The sequence below is a fragment of the Geotrypetes seraphini genome, chromosome 9 (genome assembly GCF_902459505.1).
Source record: "Geotrypetes seraphini chromosome 9, aGeoSer1.1, whole genome shotgun sequence".
Taxonomy (NCBI): domain Eukaryota; kingdom Metazoa; phylum Chordata; class Amphibia; order Gymnophiona; family Dermophiidae; genus Geotrypetes; species Geotrypetes seraphini.
The window spans coordinates 49,322,762-49,350,375 of record NC_047092.1 but is presented as its reverse complement, the minus strand read 5'-3'; the positions used below and the strand labels follow the sequence as shown (position 1 = coordinate 49,350,375).

Here is a 27,614-nt window from a genome sequence, read left to right as displayed (position 1 = left end):
AGCTTCTCCTCGTCCCTGCTCTGTCCCCATGAGCTCAGTTCCATCCCTGCCCCATCCTCACAAACTCAGTCCCTGTCCCTACTCCATCCCCGTGAGCTCAGCAACGTCCTGCAAACTGTCAGATCCTATCCGCACAAGCCTCAAATAGTTATGATTTTATATTGAACTTATTTGATTAAAGTATAAAAAGAGACAATATTCTGTACAATTGTCACTTTATAAACACAAATAATACAGAGCAAAGATCAACAAAATCCCTGTCTCCCCTCCCTTTCACAAATATCCCCTCCGCTATTGTGAAAACTGAACAAACAAAATTACTACAGAATACTACATAGAAAAATCAAGCTAACAGAATACTTCAGTCACACGTGGCAGGAATAGTGTTAGAGAAGAGCAACTAGGGCAACTGCCCCCTGGTCAAAGAGAGAGAGAGAGCCCTAAGCCAGCCGGAAGCTATAGAAGCACAGCCTGGGCTTTGTGGTTCCCAGTTATGTCTAATACCAGCTCTAGCAGGATAAATATTTCAAATCTGAAATATTGAAATCACAAAATATAAAATGTAAAAATCACATTGGTCTCAGGCTTTGGTTTTGGGTTCCTTCTGCCTTCATCATGGCATAGCTGGCTCCTGAAGGTAAAATAGGCGTAAGAGGAGCTGGGGAGGATATGCCGAGTCTGACAAGGGTAAAAAAATTTTTTTAAAAAAAATATTTAAATTTTTATTGAAATTTTGACAAAACAGAGCAAAATACACAATCAAATAAATGCAGAAAACCTAGCGGCAACACAGCACCGCCAAACAAAGAGTGTTGAAGCAACATTAGCAAAGTATACATCTCTGTAAACACCCCCCCTCCCTCATCCCCCTCTGTCGAGAAACACAGTAAAATCAAGGTCCTTTCAATCCCCTAAATATCCAATTTCCAAGTAACAACAGTCCAGGTATGTATGGATTGCTGATAATACCCTCTACGTTTCGCCACATACAATTCCATCTTTCCCAGCAACGATAACTTCACCTTCCATTCATTCACATTCGGTACCAGTGACTGTTTCGAAGAGGCAGCTATGAGACATTTAAACACCGCCAGCCCCATTCGTAGTAAACGGGTTTGCCATCTGGTCACACAAATGTTGGAAAACCCCAATAAACAACATTGGGGAGTACATGGTACAGTGACCCCCCAGTAATTGGGACAAAGAGCGTACCACTGTAATCCAACAGGGAGCCAACACAGGACAATCCCACCATATATGAATGAAAGTGCCCACAGCAGTATGACGACGCCAGCAGCTGTCGGACGCCTGAGGATACATCCTATGAAATCGTTCAGGAGTAAAATACCAGCGGCTGAGCACTTTGTAGGCATTTTCTTGAATCAAAACACAGACTGACGCTTTACCCACCTCAGCACAAATAATGTCCCATTCTATATCAGTAAAATTGCAGTGTAAGTCTCGCTCCCACTGATGTCTAAAAGTCAAAGTAGGTACAGCTCTCCCCCTAATATACTTATAAAGAATGGAAATAGGCCTGGGCACCCTCTGCAAAGTCTCCCATAATTGTTCAAAATGTGCAGCCCCTAGAGTATAAGGTGTAGCCCAACCCTGGGTACCCAAATAATGTTTCTCTTGAAGATATGCTATATAGTCCCCTGCCTTTACCCCAGGATTACCTAACAGTGCTTCAAATGAGATAACATTCCCAGTGCGTAAGAAATCTCTAAAGCGTGTAAAGCCCAATGTGTGTCCACCTTGCAAAGACTGGGTTAGTTTTCCCCACTGGAAAACTAGGTTCGTCTCTCAACGAAGCCAAAGTAGAAAAGGACACCCCTTGATTAATCTCCCTCTTCATGCTATCGCACAATTTAAGCAAATGCAAAATATAAGGGTTATCAGTCTCAAGCTCCCACTGGCGGATCGTCCCCGATGACCAAAGACCCGTGGATAGTCTAAATTGAGGGACAAAAGACTGTTCTAATCTCACTCCCCACTTATGCGGATTCAATTTCCATTCCAATAACATCCTTAATTGTGCAGCCTGATAGTACCATTGAAGATTGGGAATCCCCATGCCCCCCTTGCTCTATCAGCCCACATCACCCGCTGAGAAATTCTAGGTATTTTATTTGCCCAAATAAATTTTTTAAACTCTGCTTATAAAATCTTAAACATCCGAGAGGGCAAAGGAATTGGAAGAGACTGAAACAAAAATAATATACAGGGCAGCACATTCATCTGTATAACAGCGATACGACCCCCCCAGGAGAGCCAGAGCCCATGCCAGCGTTGAAGATCCGATCAAATCTTCCGGATGACTGTCCCATAATTAGTCTCATATAGGGTATCCAAAGCCCTGGGCAAATATATACCCAAATATCTAATACCTTTGGATACACATTTAAATGGAAACTGGCGCTGGAGGTTCAAGACCTGGAGCTCCCCCAAGGTAAGATTAGGTACAAATTTTTTTTACCACAGGAGCAAAACTTTTCACCACTCCCATGGGGCGGTAAAAGGTCTAGTCCCTATTCCCACAGGGCGATGAAAGGTCTTGTCCCCATTCCTGCGGTAAACTAGTTGCAAATGTCTCCATTCCTGCGGATTTACTGTGGTGACCACGGTTTACTGCGGTAAACGGTCCCCGTGTCATTCTCTACTTCCCATCTATCCATGTTCACCATCCATGTTCCCCTCCATAAATGTGTGCCGTCTCCTCCCTCTTTCTTCACCCATTCCCATCTTTTCTTAAACAGCATTTCTTCCATCTCTCAAGTTTCAAGTTTATTATTTCTTTGATATACCGTCCATCAAAATTTATCTAGGTGGTTTACACCCCCTCATCCCTGTGCACCATCTCCTCCCTCTCTCTCCCCTTCCTCTCCAACCCTATACAGCATCTCCTCCTTCTCTCTCTCCCTCTGGTGGTCTGCCATCTTTCTCCTTCCCACAGTCTGGCATCTCTCTTCCCTCCTTCCCCCTCTGCGGTCTAGAATCTCTTTTCTTTCCATTCCCTGGTCTGTCATCTCTCTCTCCTTCCCTCCTCCCCCCTAACATGGTGGGGTATCTCTGTCCTTCCCTCTTCCATACCTTAGTCTGGAATCTCTCTCCTTCTTTCCTTCTCCCTGCAGTAGTCTGATATCCGGGGGAGGTATGGAGGGGGGAAGGTGTGGCTCACTGGTAGAGCTGCTGTACCTGCACCCAGAGGTTGTGAAATCAAATCCCAGTGCTGCTCCTTGTGACCCTGGGCAAGTCACTTAATCCTCCACCATTTTGAATGTCAGCTTTGAAATGCCAAAGCTACAAAGAGGCAATATACAAGTCCCCAATCCCTTTTCCCTCCTTCCTATGGTCCGTTATCTCTCTCCTCTGCTTACCTCCCCCTCCACTAGCCTGACATCTTTCACCATCCCTTTCCATGATCTTGTATCTCTCTCCTCTCCTTCCCTCCTCCTCCCTAGCCCTCTCTACCATGTTCTGGCCTCTCTCTGTCTTTCCTTCTCCCTACTTTAGTCTGTAATTCTCTCTCCTCCTTTATTTCCCCTCTAGTAGTCAGACATCTCTCTCTTTCCTTTTCCCCCTTCTTATAGGCTGTATCTCTTTCCTCTCCTTCCCTTCCGTCCTCCCTACCATAGTCTGGCATCTCTGTCCTCCCCTTTCTTTTCCCTTCATTCCCCCAGAGGATGGCATCTCTTTCTTTCTTACCTCCCCATTCCCACAGTCCAGAAATTCTCTAGTAACCTTCCCCATGACCCCTCCTATGATCCTCCTCCTCCCCCAGCTCCCTGTGATCCCCCTGCTCCTTCCCAGCATACACTTTTTCACTCTTCAGGCCACCAGCAGCAGCCCAAAAGTTTTCCCACTGCTCATGAATTTGGGCTGCAAAATCCCAAAAAAATTATACAGCATAGGAGATTTACCATTGAAAAGGCAGAAATACAAAAAGTGAATCAATAGATACAAGCACCCTTCTGCCCTTGTTTTTTCTACCCTTTGGTCTCCATAATATATATTAAGGACACCAAACAGATAGATGGGGAAGGGAGATGACAGTGAAGTTTAAATCACACCTGTATTCAGGAGGGATATTAGTCACGATTGTGATGGACAGTCAAAAAGCAGTTGCTTTGGTTGTACAACTGCTATCTCCTTTTTCATTGATGATCCTTAACAAAAGCAGACTTTTGATTTTGTTTGTTTGAAGGACTAAGGAAGAGATCACCTGGCTAACAAGGGCATTTAATAACTGATGCCTTCTCACCCTCCTCTTCTTCAAGAATCCCACAAGTAAACAGAGGAGAACCTTTGCAACCAGAACATTCTTGCCCTGAATCATCCATGTCACTTAGTGGGGCCAAGTACAACTGAGAAGAAACATCTGGTGAAAGTTCTAGACCAAAATGTTTAACAGCTATCTGTTCCACATCAGATATTTGCAATTTGAAGAAGGCATCAATGAGGGATGCCTAGACTTTTCCTGCACAGGTGACCAAAAGCAGAGGACCCCCCCTCAAAAAAAAAAAGTGTTTGAATGGCCAGGAAAGCGAATGAGACCAGAACAGGAAAATGTGGCAGATACAACATTGCAGTTGTTACTGCTATAGGGTGTTCAGAGGGGAGGGAAATTGGTCCCCCTACTCTGCAGTCTTCTTGTTCTCTTGATGCATTTTCCTTATGTAATGTAGTGAGAGAGTTTGCAGTATACATCTCCCCATTCTCTAAATTGGCCACTCTGTGCTCCAGTTCCTTCAAGCCAAGAAATTGGATCATGTAAGCCTATATTACAAAAAACTACACTGGCTGCCCATGGAAGCAAGGGTTATTTGTAAGTTGGCTTGCCTTTGCTTCAAAATTATAACAGGTTCATCCTCAATCTATCTATCTCAACATTTCGATTTTCCAGGCACAATTTGTACACGTAGTGCCTACTTGTTCACTTTTCAATCCTTGAAGAGCTGTATCTACAAGAAATTCTTCGATAGAACATTATCATTCCAAGCAGGCAAATGGAATAAATGTTTAACCAATTTTATCTCAAACGCTCTTTCTTACCAATCTTTTAGGAAGTCAATCAAAACTTATCTCTTTGACAAATTTCTCTGACTCCATTTCTATCATGATGTACTTCTAAAACACTTCCAGGAAAAATTAGATTAATCTTAATGTGATGTTAATGTGATTTTGAAAGTTTTTTGTAATATCGCTATCTGTATACAGTCTCTTCCTCTGTAAACCGCTCTGAACTGTTTGTGGTATTGCGGTATATAAAAATAAAGTTATTATTATTATTATCTAAGTTGCCATTTATATCAATTTTGACAAATTCAGCTCCCATTGCTCAAATGTCCTCAACCACATGTTCATCCATTGTCCTGTTGCCTCCTACATGAAATTGCCCCCACTGCCATTCTGCTTTTACTTGGTTCACCAGATTTTCGATAATAGTACATGATCTACCCCAGTTTTACCAAGAGGTTTAGGATCTACAAGGCAGTCATTGTTGGGATATCACTCATGTAGCCACAAAACATTAAAGAGCACAGGAATCAGGTATGTGAGGAGAATGTCACACAGAGATCCAGCAAAGATCAGCAATCAACTCTGTGCTCCTTAGCACCCTTTCTTTTTAATAACTTTAACAAGAATAGCTTCTCAATGAAAGGGTTCTCTTTCAAAGATGTAAGGAAATCAGATAGCAGCAGAGAAGGGTGGGGAAGTGGACCGTGGAAGTAGTATCTAACCCTGTTTCCTACCCCTACTTAACTAGAGGGCTGTCCTGAAAGCACTCTTACTAGTATTTCCTCTAAAACAAGGCAGCTGTAGGCTGAACTTGGGAGCCCACTCAGCTGAAACCTCAGGATTTGCTTTAGGAGCTTGACTGGGATCTTCCTCCACTAGGGAAAAAATAACCCAGATGTACTGTCTTCGCGGCTTAAGCAATCTTGCTATATCAGTGTACATATTTGCTTCATCTTCTGGAGACAGAAAAACGTGGAAGGCAATACTATTCCCCTAGAAGGGGAATGAAGTCATCTCAGCTTTTTTCCCTGTCTGTCTGCCAAGTAGGGAAACATAGAGGTTCATTTTCAAAGCACATAAACTTATAAAGTTGCATATACTACTATGGAAAATGAGCAACATAATCAACTTGTTTGAAATGGATGGTGAAGTAGTCTTTTTTTTTTTAACATTCACCCAGTTAGAGACTGGGGTGGGCCAAGGGACAGCAACAATCTGGATGATGGTGAAATTCAACTGATCTTTGGATAGACCAGTGGAAAAGCAGGCCTAATTTGTATGTTGAAGTGACAACACAATATAAACATATATCTAGAGGCAATACTGAAATATGTAGCACTGATGAATATACAAGTAAAGTACTGCTGTGAGCACTTTACTTTTTTCCAGGAACTACCACGGCTAAGTATCAGGCCCTAAGATTATTATTTAATCAATGATGATCAGGATCCTGATATCAACAAGCACTTCTAGGGCATCTATAAGTTATTTGCAGAAGGATATTCACTCACCTGGGCAACAATAGGTAGTAGTTAAAAAAAACAACAACACAACAGAAAGTAGTGGTAAATGAAGTTGACTTTGAGAAAGGGGCTATTACCAGTGGTGTTCTGCAAGGTTTGGTTCTTGAGACAGTGATAGTTCTGAAAGGCTGTCTGGCATGGTTTGCCTTTTTGTGGATAATACAAAAATCTGCAATAGAGCAGACACCCCTGATGGTGTGGATAACATGAGGAAGAACCTAACAAAACTTGAATAGTCCATAAATGGCAGCTAAAATTTAATGCTAAAAGAAAATGCAAGGTCGTGTATTTGGGCAGCAAAAATGTGAGGGAATGATACATTTTAGGAGGTGAAGAACTTTTGCACATGAACGAGGAACATGACTTGGGTGTGATAATATGCGATGATCTTAAGGTGGCCAAACCTGAGAACATACTTTATCATGTAAAGGGTGGTAAATTCATGGAACAGCCTCCAGGTGGAGGTGGCGGAGATGAAAACTGTATCTGAATTCAAGAAAACTTGGGACAGGTACCTACGATCTTTAGGAGACAGGAAGGGATATTAGATGGCATATGGTCTTATCTGCCTTCATTTTTCTGTTTCTGTGAAAACTGATATAATTTCAAAGGAAACTAAATTTGTCATAGAATTATAGGAAATGAAATGTATTAACACATTATTAAATATACAGTATACTTACTATCTTCATTTTTCTGTGGAAATTGCATAAGTTGTTTGTACTCTAACTCAGGTTGACTATGTGCTTCCAGAGACTGTAAATTATTCTGTAGCATTGGCTCAGCTGAACTCTGGACATTAGAAGCACTGTTTATTTCTACAGGCATTATAGGAATCATTTCATCCTCTGCCTCCACTACAATTGCATTTTCCTTATTTGTTGTTGATGGTAGTTCAGGAGAATATTTTTTGTCAGGATATTTCTGGACAGGCGTTATAGGAATCATTTCATCCTCTGCCTCCACTACAATTGCATTTTCCTTATTTGTTGTTGATGGTAGTTCAGGAGAATATTTTTTGTCAGGAGATTTCTGGCAGTTTCTTGTATATGGTAAAAATTTAAGTGAAGAGCAGACAGAATCCCAGTCTGATACATCTGAAAGAGTCAAAATAGAAACTTATTTTTATTAAACTGTGGGTTATAATTATATATCTGTGAAAGATGACATTTAAGAATCTAATGAATACTGCATCTCAAGCATAAAATTTCATATGTATGTATGAACATATAGAGTGGCTGATTTCACCGAGGGCTTAGTATCAAACATGTTGTCTGATCTGGAACCACCCACGCCATTCCAGATGCCTGCTTCAACAAAGAATCATTTAGCCGCAGGCATTAAAAATTGTATCCTTTAGTTGATTTTAAGCTTTTGTTATTGTAAAGAGCATAAGAGGGGTACTTTTATAAAGGTTTATTAGTGTATAAAGCCTGTTCTATGGACAGGAAGTACTTTTATAAAACTGCACAACTGCATACAAGTGTAAAAAGTAGACAAATAACTGCTGAAGGGGTATATGACTGAGGTCTACAAAATCCTGAATTGTGTAGAATGGGTAAAATTAAATTGATTACCGTAATTTTCGCTCCATAAGACACACTTTTTCCACACCAAAAAAGGAGCGAAGACGACCCCCTCCTTCACGATACCTTTTTAAAACACCACACACTCACTCTTTAAAAAACATGGCCTGCTCGCTGGCCCTTCCTTTTAAAACACCCCCTGCCCCGCAGTACCTTTTTAAATGCCCCTTAATCCTGGTGGTCCAGCGGTGTATGGGCCAGCAGGAGCGTGCTTTCTGCGCTGCTGCCTGGGCCCGCCCTGCTTTCTGAATGGATGTATTAGTTCCCGTGGGGCCACCAGGCTTAAGAGGGGTTTAAAAAGGTAGTGTGGGGAAGATTGCATGCAATCGCTGCTGCCAGAGTAGCAAGGGGGAACTTGGGGATCGGGAAGAGCAGTTGGAGAGTAAAGAAAGGGACTGCATTGGAGGAGGGAAAGAGGGGAAAAGATGTCAGCATTGGGGGGGAGGGGGGTTTCAGGCCGGGAAGCTATGTGGCCTTGAGGTGAGGTGAGGTGAGATGGGGTGGAGGGAGGGGTCTTTAGAAGAAGGGAAGAGACAGGGGAGAAGCTGAATGTGGGGAGAAATAAGAACATAGAAGAGAGATGCTGGGCGAGGATAGACGCAGGGTCAGGGATACAGACTGTCAATGGTAGACAGGGAGAGGGTACAAACAGTGGAACATAGGCAATGCTGGAAAATGGAGGAGATTAAGACAGTGAGGGACAATGCTGGAAAAAGGGCAGATGGGGACATGTAGGTAGGACAGGGACAGAGAAGGAAGATGCTGGGTAGGGCAAATAGGGGTGCAGAAGGAACAAGGATGGTAAACCTGGGAATAGAAGAAATGTCAGAGGGACAGAAGACCCTGCACAAACAGAAGAAACAGATAAAAACAGAAGAGAGACACATGGAGTCAAATTACAAAAAGAGAAAGAAGTGTTCAAACAACAAAGGAGAAAAAAGTATTTTATTTTGCATTTATTAATTTAAATGTTAGCTTTTGGAAATAAACATCTCTGATATCTGAGCACATCTAAGGAAACCAGTGAGAAAGGAGGGAGTCTTGGAGGAGTCTAATGTGTGCTCTCACTCAAGGGACCACATCTATGGTTTCCGCCATCAACCCCAGGTACTGAAGGTAGTGCCATGCGGTGGAAGTCAGCCTCTGAAGTAGATCCAAAATCTGATTTAGCAGCTTCAGTCTGCTTGGTACTGGAAGAAAAATTTGGCCCAAGGTTGTGTTGAACAAAGCTCCCAGGTACTCTAGGCACTGGGGTGGCTCCAGCTGACTTTTCTTGAAGCTGATAATCCATCCCAAGATCTGGAGGAGTTGCAGTACTCTCGAAACTGCCGGTATGCCTTCCTCCTTGGATGGAGCTCTGATGAGTCAGTCATCAAAATATGGGTACACCTGGATCTCAGCCTTGCAGAGGTATGCTGCCACCACCACCATCACCTTGGTAAATATGTGAGGTGTCATTACTAGGCCAAAGGCTGACAACTGAAGTGCTGCTCCAACACATGGGAATGTGGAGATAGATTTCCCTCAAATCAAGGGAGGTAAGAAATTCCCCCGGGGCCACTGCCGCTATGACTGACCAAACGGGCTCCATGCGGAAGTATGGAACTTTCGAGGCTGTACTCCACAACTTGAGATCCAGAATTAGCCTTCAGTCCTCCGAGTCTTTCTTTGGCACGATGAAGTATATAGAATATCTGCCCAAGGCCGATTCTTCTTCCAGGACCCAGGACTAGGGCACTGGTCTTTGACCAGAGGGCTGCCGCATGAGCAAACTGCTGGGCACAATGGACCACTGGTCTGACTCAGCAGAGCAATTCTTATCTTCTAGCTTTATTGCCCAAAGGTCCAGTAGCCTTTGTAGACAGGGACAGATTTTGTAGACAGATTTTTCAAACTAAGGGGAACCACAAGTACAAGGGGGCACTCAGAGAAATTGAAAGGGGACAGGTTTAGAACAAACGCTAGGAAGTGGTGGATACATGGAATGTGCTTCCAGAGGCCGTGGTAGACAGGAGCACTGTACAGGGCTTCAAAGAAGGTTTGGATAGGTTCCTAGAGGACAAAGGGATTGAGGGGTATAGATAGGTGTAGATATGGGTTGTAGGGATAGGAGTAGAGGTATGGGTGTAGATAGGTGTAGATATGGGTTGTAGGGATAGGAGTAGAGGTAAGTATAGAAATAGGAGTAGAGATAGGTTATAGAGCTAGTCAGGGACCACTGCTCAGGCAGTGGGCCTGATGGGCCGCCGCGTGAGCGGACCGCTGGGCGAGATGGACCTCTGGTCTGCCTCAGCGGAGGCAACTTCTTATGTTCTTATGTTCTTTGCTCTGTTGCCCGGACTATGAGGGCTCTCTCCGGTCGGCCAGCCGGAGAATCTACAAAGCAATCTAGAAGGGGGGAGGGTACAGAATTCAATTCTGTAACCATCCTGAACAACGTCTAGGACCCAACGGTCCACACCAATCTGAGCCTACACCAACCACAAGGCCAACAGCCTGCCCCCTATATGGAGAGGGGAGGGGAGGGCTTGGCCCCTGTCCCAGCATCAATGTGATTTCTTAGAGGCTGGGAAAGAGTGAGAGGCTGAGGCTTGCTGTCTCCTACCTCTGCTGGACTTCAGACGTGATCCCTGAAAGGATTTCTGCATCACTTAGCCTATCACATAAGGATGGAATCTTTGAGTGCTTCAAATATTGCCCCATCCAAACACCAAAACATCTGGGGGGTCTGCTGTCTGGTAAGGCCTTGGAATGATGGTCCGCAACACTTGTTATCAGGTCATCCAAACCTTTGCCAAATAGCATTTGTAATCTGAAAGGGGAGCTGTTCAGTGTAGCTTTAGAGGCATTCGTCGGGCAAAGATCGAATAAGCCAACACCTTGCTCATAACTCTGATATTGTACAAAAGCATCCACTATATAATTCAGCCCAAATAGGAGCATTTGGGGATCCTCATTGTCCTCTGGGTCTGAGACTCGAGAGAGGTGAGTATGGCAATTACGTGAACAAAGAAAGTCATGGCTGCCACCTAAATCCCTAGTGTCAAGGCTTCAAATTGCCTCTTGAGGAGCATGTCCACTTTACAGTCCTGAGAATCCTTTAACATCACACACCTCCTTCACTAGGCAGGTATGTGCATTTGGTAAGCTTCACCACCAACGTATCCACCTTTGGATGAACAAACAGCTGCTAGAAATCTGGAGCCACTGGGTAAACCTTGGATATAGCCTTAGCCACCTGCAAGGACCCCTCTAGAGACTCCCAGTGGTCTTTGATCAGCTTTGTGATGTTCAGATGCGAGGTAAAGCATGCGGTCAAAGCAACAGAGCTGCTCATAACTGAGCACTGAGACAAGGGACTTCCAGCTTCAATACTCTCAGGAAATAATGCCTGAAAGTGCAGAGGCTTTGAATAGTCAGTGCACCGGGGGGGTCTTCCTCTTGGTCCAGGGCTACTGCTACTTCTTGTCCAACGTTCTCATGCAAAGAACCAGACACTGCCAGTGAAACTTCATCCTATGTCAAACTGAACCTCCTAGTCCAGGACTGTGTCCACATTTGGCTGGGACACATGCTGAGGGGACGCTGAGGGGCTCATAATAGAAAGAGAAAAACGTCCAAAAACCGGCCTAAGTTGGCACTTGGATGAACATTTCTCAAAAACGTCCAAGCGCCGAAAATAAAAACAGGTTTTCGGACGTATTTCTAAACGACTTAGGACTTCATAGTGCCGCTCAACGTCCAAAGCTAAATGGGGTGTTTCAGGAAGCATGTCGAGGGCGGGAGTGGGGCGGGACATGGGCCGGCTTAGACTTAGTCATACATCATGTATAACCGAAAGTTTAACAGCAGAGCCTAGACGGAACTTGGACGTTGTGACTTAGACCAGGTAGCAGCTTTACATATTTCCTCAATAAGGCTAATCTAAGGAAAGCTACTGAAGCTGCCATAGCTCTAATTTTATGGGCTGTGACACGACTCTCCATTTGCAGTCCAGCCAGAGCATAACAAAATGATATACAAAAAGCCAACCAATTGGAAATCATTCTTTTGGAAATAGGATGCCCCAACTTGTTAGGATCAAATGAGATGAAAAGCTGAGGAGAAGATCTATGAGGTTTTGTCCTGTCAATGTAGTAGGCCAAAGCACGTTTACAGTCCAGAGTATGAAGTGCCGTTTCCTTAGCATGGGAATGAGGCTTAGGGAAATAAACTGGAAGTACAATCGACTGATTGAGATGGAATTCAGTGACAATGTTTGGTAGAAACTTAGGTGTGGAGGACCACTTTGTCATGGTGAAACACTGTGAAAGGTGGATCTGCCACTAATGCTTGAAGTTCACTGACTCTTCTTGCAGAAGTGAGTGCAATGAGAAAGACAACTTTCCAGGTGAGAAACTTGAGATGATCTCTAGCCATTGGTTCAAATGGAGGCTTCATTAACCTGGAAAGAACTACGCTAAGGTCCCAGACTATTGGAGGATACTTGAGAGGTGGTTTCACATTGAAAAGTCTTTTCATAAATCTGGAGACCAAAGGATGAGCAATGAGATGTTTACTGTCAATTGGTTGGTGAAAAGCTGTAACAGCACTCAGACGGACTCTAATAGAAGTAGATTTGAGTCCTGAATCATAAATGGAGGAGATAATTCAATACCAGCTCAACTGACAGGGAATATGGGTTATGATTATGAAGAAGACACCAGGAAGAAAACCAAGTCCACTTCTGTTGATAACATTGTTGAGTGGCTGGTTTCCTGGAAGCATCTACAATGCGTCTGACAGGCTGAGAAAGATGAAATTCAGAAGCATTCAGGCCGAGAGATACCAAAGCTGTTAGATGTAACGACTGGAGATTTGGATGAAGAAGAGATCCTTGATTCTGTGTAAGCAGAGTAGGAAAGATAGGCAGCGGTATTGGTTCTCTGGCACTGTGTTGAAGTAGAAGGGAGAACCAATGCTGCCTTGGCCACTGAGGAGCAATGAGAATCATGGTGGCTGACTCCTGCTTGAGTTTGAAAAGAGTCTTCAAAATGAGAGGAGTGGGTGGAAATGCATAGAGAAACATTTGCATCCAATTCAAGAGGAATGCATCCGCCTCGAGGCAGTGAGGTGTGTATAGTCTGAAACAAAACTGGGGTAACTTGTGGTTATGGGGCGATGCAAACAAGACCCCACTGAGTAAAAATGTGATGAAGCGCTGTCGAGTTTAGTGTCCATTCATGAGGTTGAAGAATTCTGCTAGGTTGTCTGCTAATGAATTCTGTTCCCCTTGAATGTAGACTGCGTTCAGAAAAATGTTGTGAGCAGTCACCCAAAGCCAGATTTTCTAAGCCTCCTGACAAAGAACGAGAGACCCCGTGCCCCATTGTTTGTTTATATAGTACATCGCCACCTGATTGTCTGTGCAAATCAAGAGGAGGTGATTGGCCAGAAGATGTTGAAAGGCTTTGAGGGCATAATAAATTGCTCTGAGTTCTAGGAGATTTATGTGGAAATTGCATTCCCTGGTGGACCAATGACCTTGAGACTGTAGGCCATCCAGATGTGCCCCCAGGCATAAGTCGATGTGTCCATTGTCATCACTTTTTAAGGAGGAGGCATGTGGACCAGGAGACTTCTGGATAGATTGGAGGAAATCTTCCACCACTGAAGCGACTGTTGAAGAGACGATGTCACAGAAATGTGCTGAGAATGACGATCTGTCGCTTGAGACCACTGAGAAGCGAGGACCCACTGAGAAGTCCTGAGATGGAGTCTGGCCAGCGGTGTAACATGGACCGTAGATGCCATGTGGCCCAGAAGAACCATCAAATGTCTGGCTGAAATGGTCTGTAAAGAGAAGACTTACTGACAAAGCTGAAAGTGAGTGGTTTGTTGATCTGGTGGAAGAAACGCCCTCATGAGAGTGGTGTTGAAAATGGCCCCAAAGAACTGCAAACTTTGAGAAGAATGGGAAAATTGATCTCAAAACCTAAGATCTGAAGAAACGAGATGGTGTGATTCGTCACCAAGGTGACAGCTTGAGATGAATGATCCTTGATCAGCCAGTCGTCTAGATAGGGGAAGACCTGGACACCGGTACGACCTCAAGGCTACCACAACTAGGCACTTCATGAAGACCCTTGTAGAAGATGCCAGGCCAAAGGGACCTTGTACTAGTATTGACGATGATTCACTTGAAAATGGAGGCATTTCAGGGAAGCCTGATGAATTGGTATGAGTGTCGGCTTCCTTGAGACCCAGAGAACATAGCCAGTTGAGGTGAGCCAAGAGGGGATACAGAGTTCCCAGAGATAACATTCAAAACTTTTCCCTGACCAGGAATTTGTTGAGAGCTCTGAGGTTTAAGATTGGTCGCAGACCTCCTGTCTTCTTCAGTACCAGAAAATAGCGAGAATAAAACTCCAGGTTTTGTTGATCCACAGGAACTTCCTTGATGGCATTGAAGAGAAGAAGGGCTTGAACCTCCTGAAGAAGAAGAAGAAAGGACTGTCGAAGATTGGAAGCAGACTCTCTTGGAGGATGATCTGGAGGGAGGGTGGTGAAACATAGAGAGTAATCCTCCCAGATAATTTGTAACACCCAGAGATTGGAGGTGATGAGCTCCCAACGATGGATGAAGTACTGTAGATGCCCTCTGATTGGCTAAGGAAGAGTTTGGAGTAACGGGACTGTGGTTATGCTCTTAAAAAAACACGTCAAAACGACTGTAAAGATTTAGGTTGAGCAGCAGGCTGGGCTTTAGGCGGACGTGATTGCTGCTTCTGTTTCTTTGGTGGGGGCCGGGCTGGTGCAGAAGCTTTGGCAGCAAACCCGTGTTGGTAGGAGGGAGCAGGTTTGAAGGGTCACGAGGAAGTTGTTTTTTTTCTTTGGTTTGACCAAAGTGTCCCAGTGAGTCTTGTGGATGGAGAGCTTATGCATGGCTGTGTCCATTGAGTCTCCAAAATGCTCATCACCCAAACATGGTACATTGGCGAGATGATTCTGGTGATTGATTTCCAAATCTGAAACTCGTAGCCATGCAAGTCTACGCATGGCTACTGACATAGCTGAAGCTCGAGAGGTAAGCTCAAAGGTGTCATAAGCTTGAGTGTACCATGTACTTTCACAGCTGGAGGACAGATAAGACAAGTTGCTGGAAACCCTTCACCTTGCATTGTGACAGGAAGCTGGCTAGCCCTACCAGAAATAGGGAGAAAGTCCCTGTAAGCCCCATTAAAAACACTGTTACCAGGTATAGGAAACATCCTGAACAGCTTAGAAATCCTGTGCACAACTTTAGAAAGGAACCCGTCCCTTTAAGAGTGTCCAGAGCTCAGGCTGACATTGAGAATGCAGGGCACTTTAAGAGTTTGTCTATCCCTGCTAGAAGGGGGCATGGCTGGTGGCCGAGGCTCCCATTTACTGAGCTTTCCTCGTCAGAGAAAGGAGAGAAACAGCTGGAACAAGCAGCTGAACGTAAGCTGGGAAGGAAGCCAGTCCTTCCAGCTGAACCATGGCCAGCACAAAACAGTTTCTCTGAGGTCTGGGAGATGGAGGAACTGGAAGACAGCCATACCAAACCAGTCTCAGAAGCCCAGCCTGAGGACTATGATATGGAGTGCCAAGAGGACTGTTCTGCCTGACTGGGAGGAACAGCAGATGGATTGTGAGTAGGCTGTTAAGCCAAGCAGTTTTTTCCTCCCTGGAGTTTTGCATTTTGGCTTTTTGTTTTAAAGCCTGCCAGAGGATTATGCTGGGGACATTGCAGGGTTCTAGCCACCCCAGGAACTAAAGAAACCAGTAGCTGAAAGTTTTGAGTTTTGTGTTTTATTGTTGGAGCAGCCTGTGCACTGCCCTGAGTTGTGCTTGGGGGTGAAGAAGTAAAACCTAAGCTTGTCTTTTGGGAAGGCGGCAACACCTGTGGTGTACAGGCCTATCTCCTCCCAGCCTAGAACACCAACACATACATTATAAAACTAAACAAGCCAGATCCTGCACAGTCAATTGATCCTGTACAGTCGATGCTATCAGAAAGCCATGTCCCTTTCATACATACAGACAAATACACCCTCACCCAATATGGAATAATCACAAACTAAAAACAGAAATATGTAGACAAAAGTTAAAGTGAACCGCCAAGAAACCAGACTCTATATACAATGCAACACTACAAACACAGTAATGCATGTCCTCTTAATACTGTGCAGAATATATAGACAGTAGATGTAAATTTGAAAAAACTGATACATAACAATCACCACTTTACAAATTAACAAATAAAAATAAAACAAATAATGAGAAATAAGAAAATACCATTTTATTGGACTAATCCCCGTAAGCTCGGTCCCCATCCCTGCAAACCAAAGTTTACTTAATAGACATCGCGCCGGCGTTATGGGGGGTTGTAACCCTCCACATTTTACTGTAAACTGAACTTTTTCCCTAAAAACAGGGAAAAAGTGAAGTTTTCAGTAAAATGTGGGGGGTTACAACCCCCCACAATGCCCCCACAACACGGCGCGATGTCTATTAAGTAAAGTGGGGGGGTTCCCCCCCCACCCCCCTGTCGGAGCACTAAAAACAGTAATTTAGAGCGGCGCGCGGGCGCGCGCTGCGCTCAATTATCTGGGCGCGCCTATGTCCAGGCGCGCTTTTTGACCTGACACCGATTCCATCCACACAAGCCTTGAATTGTTCTATATTGAACTTATTATATTAAAGTATAAAAATAAATATTCTGTACAATTGTCAATTTATAAATCAGCGTCTTCTCCCCACTCTCTCTTCCCCATTTCCCTTCAGCGTCCTCAGACCACTCTCTCTCCACTTTCCTTCAGCGCATGCACATAAAAACAACTTTTATATCATTTTCATTCTATTCATTCATAGAAATTAAAATCTAAATAATGCCAGTCACATAACAAAACATGATTTTACAAAAAATAATTCCCTGCACAATCAAGCCTGCAAGGTTTACTAGATGTCTTTCAGCAGCTTCCCTCCCTCCCTCCCTCCCCCTTACCTTCGTGGCCAAGTCAAAATGATCTAACAACAATAAAATTTTAAAAACACGTGGAGGGGTATAATCAAAAAAACATCTAAGTCCCTTTTTGGCCTAAGGCCTTAAACGTTGAAAGCAGAAGCAGGGAAAATGTCCATAACCAAAAAAAACGTCCTTGTTTTGATAATGGCCTGCCTCTACATTCAGCTGTTTAAATGCCCAGACCACCACTATGTCTACACTTATCCCCCCACAACGTCTACAGTTATACCCCATAATGAACCAAAAAAACGCCTAAGCCCCAAACGTCCAAAACAAGGGCTTTTAGGTGAAGGAGGAGCCAGTCCTTCGCCTAAAAGCTGGATTCTGTAACCGATGTCTGTCAAAAACAACACCGGTTACAGAATCCCCCCCCACCTTAAAACGATCCGGGCAGGAGGGAGCCCAAGCCCTCCTGGCCCACGGCACCCCAAACCCCCGACTATGTTCAGGACAAGAGGGAGCCCAAGCCCTCTTGCCCCGCGGCACCCCCCAGGCAAGGTCGACCAATGGCTGAGAACGCTGTCTGGTGGCATCATGAAGGGGGAGGGATAGAGCCAGATCGGGAGGGCGTTCTTTAAAGGGCGCTTTCGCCTCTCCTGCAAGCTTCTTAGCCTTTTTCTAGCACCGGATTTTCTGCTGTTTTATAATTGAAGAGAAGAACCGTAGCAGTGGCATACCAAGGGTGGGGCGGGGGGGGGGGAATGGGTCAAAAAATGATGGGCCAGAGAGTGTCAAAAATGATGGGCCCCGGGTGTCACATACCCTAGGTATGCCACTGGCTGGGTGATCAAAGCCTTCAGGTAAGTGAATTACTGAATAACCCTAAACACAAAGGAAAAAAGGGCAGTATCTGAAAAGCAGTTACTTACCGTAACAGTTGTTATCCAGGGACAGCAGGCAGCTATTTTCACAAGTGGGTGATGTCATCCGACAGAGCCTCGATGCGGACGCCTCACAAGCAGACTTGCTTGAAGAAACTCGAAGTTTCGAGTCGCCCGCACCGCGCATGCGCGAGTGCCTTCCCACCCAGCGTAGGGCGCGTCTCCTCAGTTCAGATAGCTAGAAGAGAAGCCAACCCGGGGAAGTGGGTGGGATGTGAGAATAGCTGCCTGCTGTCCCTGGATAACAACTGTTATCCCAGGACAAGCAAGCAGGTTTTCTCACAAGTGGGTGAACTCCAAGCTAACCAAAGTGGGATGGTGGGAGAGTTGGCAACTTAGAATAAATTTTGCAATACTGTTTGGCCAAACTGTCCATCCCGTCTGGAGAAAGTATCCAGACAATAGTGAGAAGTGAAGGTATGAACCGAGGACCAGGTAGCAGCTCTACAAATTTCCTCAATAGGAGTAGATCTGAGGAAAGCTACAGAAGCTGCCATTGCTCTGACCGTATGGGCATCAAGACTAGACAGAAAATTGAACCAACCAAATTCTGGGACACAGTAGACCCCGCATTAGAATCCAATAACCCTATAGAAATCATAAACAGCTGGCGGTCCCTAAGTGAATCTACCTTGAATAATCTAGCTCCAATAAAAACAAAAAATAAAATATGTAGGCCATCTGACAAATGGTGTGACACCGAGCTCCTACACCTAAAAAGGCAATGCAGACAACTAGAAAGGTCATGGAAAAAACAGAAACAAGACAACACCAAAACAGAATGGAGAATCCAAATCAAACAATATAAAATCAAACTGAAGGAAAAACGGAAAGAATACTATTCCAAACTCATTGGCACCGAGAAACCAGACACAAAAAAACTTTTCAACCTGGTACAAAATCTCACTGATACCAACCCTTTCCTAGCCATCCAAGGAAACCAGCCTCCAACAGCTCACCAATTAGCGGATCACTTCAAACACAAAATCATCACAATCAGATCCACATTCAATAACTCACAAAACAACATAGAAGAAATACTAATAAATTCCACAACAGACGATGCCATCTCAGCAGATAGGATCTGGACCAACTTCCCAACAATACAATGGTCAGACCTAGATCGACTTTACAAAAAATACAGCAAATCCTCATGTGATTTGAACAACTGTCCATCCTACCTACTAGCTACAGCATCCACAAAATTCAAAGCTAATCTCACATTATGGTTGCAAACCACTCTCAATGAAGGTCAGTTCCCAACAGAACTAGGCGAAATTATAATTACTCCAATACCGAAAGACCTCAAAGGACCAATAGACAATCCAATAAATTATAGACCAATCGCTTCTATCCCACTATACGTTAAACTAATAGAAGGTCTTGTAGCACAATATCTCTCCAACTACCTAGAGGACCACCGCATTCTTCACCCATCGCAATCAGGATTCAGAACTAATCATAGCACAGAAACACTACTGGTATCCTTAATTGATATAGCCCGACAACAGCTCAGCAAAGGAAACAAACTACTAATCATCCAACTTGATCTTTCAGCAGCTTTCGATCTAGTAGACCACCCCATACTACTCCAGATACTAGACGCCATAGGAATTTCAGGTAGAGTTCATAACTGGTTTCAAGGTTTCCTTAAAACAAGAACATACAGAGTTAAGTCAAAAGAGCTTTATATCAGACTCATGGTCCAACCCCTGCGGAGTACCACAAGGATCACCACTATCGCCCATACTATTCAACCTCTTCATAGCTTCCTTAGGCACAACCCTAGATACCCTAAATATAACCTCATTCAGTTATGCGGACGACATAACCATCCTCCTTCCCTTCGACATCCAAGACCCCAGCTCCACAGAATGCCTGAAAACAACACTGGTAACAGTAGAAAACTGGATGACCAACCATAAGCTGAAGCTAAACGCGGATAAAACAAAATTCCTATTACTAGAGAAGGAAAAACTACAATCCGTTACAGAACTGGAAATAAATGCAATCAAATACCCTATACAGACCACTCTCAAAATCCTGGGAATACAACTAGACAGACGCTGTACAATGCAGACACAAATTCACAAAATCATCCAAAAAGCTTTCTACACCATGCGAAACCTTAGAAAAATAAGAAAATTCTTAGACAGAGACCAATACAGAATCATTGTCCAATTCCTGGTACTTAGTATTTTAGACTACTGCAACAGCCTCTACCTATCATGCCCAAACTACATGATAAAACAACTACAAACCGTTCAGAACACAGCCCTCAGACTCATCTACTCGCTTAGCAAATTCGACCACATCACAAATGCTTACTTAGACTCTCACTGGCTTCCAATAAAAGCAAGATCACAATTCAAATTCTACTGTCTTCTATTCAAAGTAACCCACGGAGCTGCACCAAGTTACCTAAACAACCGCCTATACCGCAACCTCACACACAGAACAAGGAAAGCTCAAAGCCTATTCACATACCCCCCTTTCAATGGTACCAGACGAAAGAAACTCTACGATAACCTTCTAGCGACACAGGCAGCGAAAATTGACCCAACAGTCTCCAAACTGCTGACCAAAACATCAAACATCAAAGTTCTCCGAAAAGAAATCAAAACGCTTCTATTTAAAAAACACCTACCATCACTCTAACCTCCTGCCTACACATACACAATTACTCCTTCATATTCATCATTCCTACAACATCTCTCAACGCCATGTAAGCAACCTCCATATGTAACCAATATTTCTTCCTCAGCGCTATGTAATAATCTCCTTAACTTGAATGTACTGCTATCCTTACCTGTGATTTAAACCTGATATGTAAACATATTATATTCCTGATATGTAAACTTGTTATATTCCTGATATGTAAACTTCCTGGAAATGTCCAGTTCTCTTCCAATTTTGTAATCCGCTTAGAACCGAAAGGCACAGGCGGAATAAAAATCTCTAATGTAAATGTAAATGTAATCCAGCCTGGGCATAGCAGAAAGAGATACAAGCCGCCATCCAGTTGGAGATGGTACGCTTAGAAATAAGTCGTCCTAACTTGTTTGGATCAAAGGAGACAAAAAGTTGAGGAGCAGTTCTATGTGGTTTGGTGCGTTCCAAATAGAAAGCACGTTTACAGTCCAGAGTATGAAGAGCTGATTCTCCAGGATGAGAATGAGGCTTTGGAAAAAACACTGGAAGAACATTGGATTGGTTGAGATGAAATTCAGAGACCACTTTAAGAAGGAATTTCGGATGAGTGCAGAGAACCACCTTGTCATGATGGAACACTGTAAAAGGTGGATCCGCAACTAATGCTTGGAGCTCACTGACTCATCTAGCGGAAGTGAGGCCAATGAGAAATACCACTTTCCAAGTGAGATACTTCAGATGAGCTTTATCCATTGGTTCAAATTGAGGTTTCATCAGCTGAATAAGAACAATATTGAGGTCCCAAACCACAGGAGGCGGTTTGAGAGGAGGTTTGACATTGAAAAGTCCTTTCATGAATCTGGAAACCACAGGATGAGCAAAGAGAGGTTTCCCTTCAATAGGCTGATGGAAAGCAGCAATTGCACTAAGATGGACTCGTATCGATGTAGACTTGAGGCCAGAATGAGAAAGGTGCAACAGATAGCCCAAAACTGAAGATAAGGAGGAATGTTGAGGTTCCTTATGATGAGAAAAACACCAAGTAGAAAATGTAGTCCATTTTTGGTGATAGCATTGTCTAGTAGTAGGCTTTCGTGAAGCTTCCAAAACATCTCTCACAGATTGAGAAAACTGGAGAGGAGTTACGTTGAGAGGACCCAAGCTGTCAGGTGTAGAGACTGCAGGTTGGGATGAAGGAGAGATCCCTGATGCTGCGTAAGCAGAGAGGGAAAAACTGGTAGAAGGTATGGCTTCCTGCTGCTGAGTTGAAGGAGAAGGGAGTACCAGGGTTGTCTGGGCCACCGAGGAGCAACCAGAATCATGGTGGCATGGTCGATCTTCAGCTTGACCAGTGTCCTTTGAATGAGAGGGAATGGAGGAAACACATATAGAAAGAGATTTGTCCAGTCCAGAAGAAAAGCATCTGCCTCGAGGCGATGAGGAGTGTAGATCCTGGAGCAGAACTGAGGCAGTTTGTAGTTGTGGGGGGCTGCAAAGAGGTCTATTTGAGGCGTTCGACAATGAGAGAAGATGTGATGAAGGGGTATGGAATGGAGAAGTCCATTCGTGAGGATGTAGAAGACGACTCAAGTTGTCCGGCCCCTGAATGTAGACAGCTTTGAGGAAGGTGTTGTGGCGAATTGCCCAATCCCAAACTTTCAGAGCTTCCCGTGCCGCCTTGTTTGTTGACATAATACATTGCGACCTGATTGTCCATTCGAATGAGGACTACATGGTCGTGAAGTAGATGCTGAAAAGCAATGAGAGCATTGAAAATCGCCCTGAGTTCCAGTAGATTGATGCGACACTGACGATCTGTAATGGTCCAATAGCCTTGAGTACGGAGACCATCTAGATGAGCCCCCCAAGCGTAAGTTGAAGAATCAGTCGTGAGAACTTTCTGATGGGGGGGGCGTGTGAAAAAGTAAGCCTCTGGATAGATTGGAAGAGAGCATCCACCAGCGAAGAGACTGTGTCAGAGCAGGAGTGACCTGGATGTGTCGAGTCAGAGGGTCGGAAACCTGCGTCCATTGAGATGCCAGGGTCCACTGAGGAATTCTGAGGTGAAGTCTGGTAAACGGAGTCACGTGTACTGTGGAAGCCATGTGACCCAGAAGAACCATCATGTGTCTCATCGAAATGGAAGGGCGAGAGGACACTGCATGACAAAGCTGGAGAAGAGCTTCCAGACATTGTTGAGGAAGGAATGCTCCAAGTTGGATCGTGTCCAGAACGGCCCCGATGAATTGAAAGTCTGAGACGGCTGTAGATGGGATTTGGGAAAGTTGATTTCGAATCACAAACTGTGCAGGAACCAGATAGTCCGTTGGGTCGCTACGACGACGCCTTGAGACGTGGAGTCTTTGATGAGCCAGTTGTCGAGGTATGGAAATACTTGAAGACCATGGCTCCCGAGAGCAGTGGCCACCACAACCAGGCACTTAGTGAAGACTCTGGGTGAGGAGGCCAGACCGAAAGGAAGTACTCTGTATTGAAAATGTAGAGTCCCCACCCAAAATCTGAGGTACTGACGAGAGGCCGGATGGATGGGAATGTGTGTGTAGGCCTCCTTGAGATCCAAAGAGCATAACCAGTCGTTCTTCTTGAGGAGGGGATAAAGAGATGCCAGGCTCAACATGCAAAATTTTTCTCTGACTAGGAATTTGTTGAGCACCCTGAGATCCAAAATAGGTCACAGATCGCCCGTCTTCTTCGGAACAAGGAAGTACCGGGAGTAAAAACCCTTGTTCTGCTGAGCCAGAGGAACGGGCTTGATAGCTCGAAGATGAAGTAGAGCTTGAGCTTCCTGAAGAAGAAGGGCGGTCTGGGAGGGATTTGAAGGATACTCTCTTGGAGGATGTCTGGAGGAACTTGATGAATTGAAGAGAGTATCCCTCCCTGATGATGGAAAGGACCCAGAGGTCGGTAATAACCGTCGTCCATCGGTGGTAAAAATGATGGAGATGACCTCCTATGGGGGGAAAAACGGGAAATGGCAGAACGACTGAGGTTATGCTCCGTTCGAGACAGTCAAAAAGGCTGAGGAGCCTTAGATACAGCAGGTGGCTGAGGATTTTGCTGCTTCTATGGATGCTGCCTCTTGACAGGCTAGCAAGTAGAAGGAGCCTGCTTTGGAGGAAAACGCCGCTGATAGATTTGAGGAGGGCGTGTAGGACGAGGAGGAGCTGGCTTCGGTTCGGTCTGAGAATGGATGCAAAAGACTTCTCATGGTCCGAGAGCTTCTTGGTGGTCGCCTCTATAGGCTTGTCAAAGAGGTCATTGCCAGCGCAAGGAACATTAGCCAGCCGGTCCTGTAAATTAGGATCCATGTCGATAGTAGGAAGCCAAGCCAGACGTTGCATGGCCACAGAGCAAGCAGTAGCTCGAGCAGACAGCTCGAAAGCATCATAGGACAACTGAAGAAGCTGCAGCTGGAGTTGTGACAAGGATGCAAGGACTTCTTAGAATTCAAAGTGCATACGAGAATCCAGATAAGGCATGAACTTTGGAAGAATGGAAAGAAAGAACTCAAAATAGGTGATGAAATGAAAATTATAGTTGAGGACTCTGGAGATCATCATCGAATTCTGGTAGAAAATTGAAGAAAAGACTGCTTGCGATGAGGCAAGGCATGCCTGGATGAATGCTTCGAAGAATGCCTCGATCTGTGATGAGAGGTGGTGTGTCTCGAAGCAGGCCTCGATGATCGAGGAGAACGTGTCCCAGTCGAAGCCCCCAGAGAATGGATAGGGCTGAGAGGAGGAACCTCGATGCACTCGCAAAGACTCTGCTCCTTGCTTCGAGTTAGAGAGTTGCGCGGGGACAGAAATCCCACCCGTCCCCGCCAAAGTCCCACCCGTCCCCACCCGTCCTCGTGAGGACTCCCACCCGTCCTCACCCGTCCCCGCGAGGAATCCCTCCGTCCCCACCCGTCCCCGCGAGGAATCCCCTACGTCCCCGCGAGGAATCCCCTACGTCCCCGCCCATCCCTATAAACTACAGAAATAGTTATTTCATTTAATTATGCTACTGAATTAAAGGCTCTGGTAGAAACCCATTTAAAAATAAGCAAAAAGACTATTAATTTGGAAATATTAATTGGGAAGAATACATACTTTGTAAACGGGTTTCTACCAGAGCCTCTAATGTTTATAAATTTTTATCAACATAACTAATATACTACTTTATCCTTAAGCAAAAAAAAAAAAGAATTTTTTTCCTACCTTTGTTGCCTGGTTTCTGCTTTCTTCATATTCTCATTCAATTCCTTCCATCCACTGCCTCTCTTCTCTCTGTGTCTTCCATTTGCTCTGTTACTGTGCCTCTCCCTTTCTCCCCCCTCCCAAATTGGTCTGGCACCCATCTTTTTCCCTCCACTCCCCCCATAGTCTGGCACCTCTGTCTTCTTCCCTGCCAGGGTCTTCTCCCCATTCCCTCTTCCCCATTTCCTTCCAGTGTCCTTCTCCCCCACCATCTTCCCCATGTCCTGTCAGGCAGCATCCTTCTCCCCCCTCTGCCTCACCCCATGTCCTTTCAGCGTCCTTCTCCCCCCTCTGTCTTCCCCATGTCCTTTCAGCGGCCTTCTCCCCCCTCTGTCTTCCCCATGTCCTTTCAGCGGCCTTCTCCTCCCCTGTTTTCCCCATTTCCTTTCAGTGGCCTTCTCCACCCCTGTTTTCCCCATGTCCTTTCAGTGGCCTTCTCCACCCCTTTGTCTTCCCCAGTGCTTTCAGGGTCCTTTACCCCCCTCTGTCTTCCACATGTGCTTTCAGCATCCTTCCCCCCCTCCTCCCGTTTATCCCATGTCCTTTCAGCGTCCTTCTCCACCCCTTTGTCTTCCCCAGTGCTTTCAGCGGCCTTCTCCCCCCTTAAGCGTCTTTTCTTCTCTACTCCACCTTTCCTCCCTCCCTGCCCCTTACCTTTGTGGCGTTTCCGCACCCGACCGACAACAGAACAGGCCCGGTCGGACAAATCTCCCTGTCCTGTAGCCGCGAATCTAAATTACCTTCTTACAGCAGCTGGAGTATTGAAGCTGCTGTAAGAGGTAATTTAGATTCGCGGCTACAGGGCAGGGAGGTTTGTCGGCCGGGCCTGTTGTCGGTCGATCGAGGGACCTGACCGGCTGTGCACATTCTTCGGGGCGGACCGCCCCCTCCCCCCTCTTTCGTTCGCCATTGCCTTCTTCCTACCTGCCCTGCCGCACACAGCCGACCGGAAGTCTTCCTGATGTCAGCGCTGACGTCGGAGGAAGGGAGGGCTTTGCTTAAGCCCTCCCTCCGACGTCAGCGCTGACATCGGGAAGACTTCCGTTCGGCTGTGTGCTGCGACAGTGCAGGTAAGGAGGAGGAGACTACCCTCACGGCTCAAATGCACTGCGATCCAACCCCGCAGGAACCCCGCGACCCTCGGAGGCGTCCCCACGGGATCCCCGTGACCCTAGGGGGCGTCCCCATGGTATCCCCGTGACCCTAGGGGGCATCCCCACGGGATCCCCGTGACCCAAAGGGGGAACCCGCGGGATCCCCGCGGGATTCCCGTCATCCCCGTTCCCGTGCAGCTCTCTACTTCGAGTGTGAGGGTTCCAATGGAGGCATTGGCAAAGAATCTGCTCCCTGCTGTACATGCCTAGATGCCATACCAGACACTCGCAGAGACTCTGCTCCCTGCAAAGTGTGCATAAGACTGAGACATAGGAGGCGGCTCGACCTCGCGGAAGACCTCGGTATGTCCAGGCTGGATTTATGAGAGAAGCTTCGGCCCCATGGTAGTAAAGAGCTGAATGAACTGCTTCTCTAACAAGGTCTGGAACGAAGCCAGCAAGGATGGATCCGCGTCTCCAACGGGACTACCTGCATGGGCCTCGTGTTCCCCCGAGGCAGTGTGAGAGTGCTTGGACTTAGAAGCCTTAGACACTTTAAGCACCACCGGGGGAATGGGCTGCTGCCCTATCTGACCTGAAGAGACAGAGGAAGGCATCGCAGCAGGCGTCGAAGACAGAGCCGGTACAAACGAGGCAGGTTTGATGAGGCTCGGAGTAGAAGCTGTGGAAGCCAGAAGAGCTTCGGATGAGGTCGAGGGCGAAGCACCCTTCGAGGTCGAAAGCTCCATCGAAGACTCCATGCTGAAAAGCTGCTCCCACAGGATGCAACGACGCTTGAAAGCACGAGTCTTAAGTGTTGAGCAAGGCCGGCACGATTTTGGGAGATGTTGAGGCCCAAGACACCGAAGACAGCGTCGATGAGGGTCCGTGAGTGAAATTGCGCGCTGGCACTTGGAACACTTTTTAAAACTGGTTGCAGGCCGGGACATAGGCCGAAAAAGCGCCGCTGCAAGATCGAAGCCGCAGGGCTGCGGCCACGAGGCCTGCCTGGTCGAACGAACGGAATAAATTTTTTTTTTTTTGAAGAAAAGAATAAAACAAAGAATAAAACAGCAATTCTGTAGAAAAAGAACACAAAATCGCGGACTAAAGAAAGCATAAGTGAAAACACTTCACGCGGAGAGTCGAAGACGGACTTCTCAGCTCCGCGGAAAAGTAAGAACTGAGGAGACGCGCCTTGCGCTGGGCGGGAAGGCACTCGCGCATACGCGGTGTGGGCGACTCGAAACTTCGAGTTTCTTCAAGCAAGTCTGCTTGTGAGGCGTCCGCATTGAGGCTCCGTCGGATGATGTCACCCACTTGTGAGAATACCTGCCTGCTTGTCCTGGGATAAAGTAGTATATACTAATGCTCAAAGTATGGGAAATAAGGTTCTGGTTCTAGAGGCTGTGATGGAAGAGGATGATTTGGATTTAGTGGCAATCATAAAGACATGGTTTACAGCAGTGGTCTCAAATTTGAACCCTTTGCAGGGCCACATTTTGGATTTGTAGGTACTTGGAGGGCCTCAGAAAAAAAGTTAATGTCTTATTAAAGAAATGACAA

General features: G+C 45.5%; 1 protein-coding gene across 1 annotated transcript in view; it reads right to left on the bottom strand.

Annotated features, from left to right (window-relative positions):
- Window positions 1-27,614, bottom strand: part of ANKRD26 (ankyrin repeat domain 26) — a 307,904-nt gene that overhangs the window by 169,875 nt on the left and 110,415 nt on the right. The window contains exon 18 of the mRNA XM_033958897.1: window positions 7,229-7,642. Within this exon, the coding sequence (XP_033814788.1) occupies window positions 7,229-7,642 (414 nt within the window). The remainder of the gene's footprint in view (window positions 1-7,228; window positions 7,643-27,614) is intronic.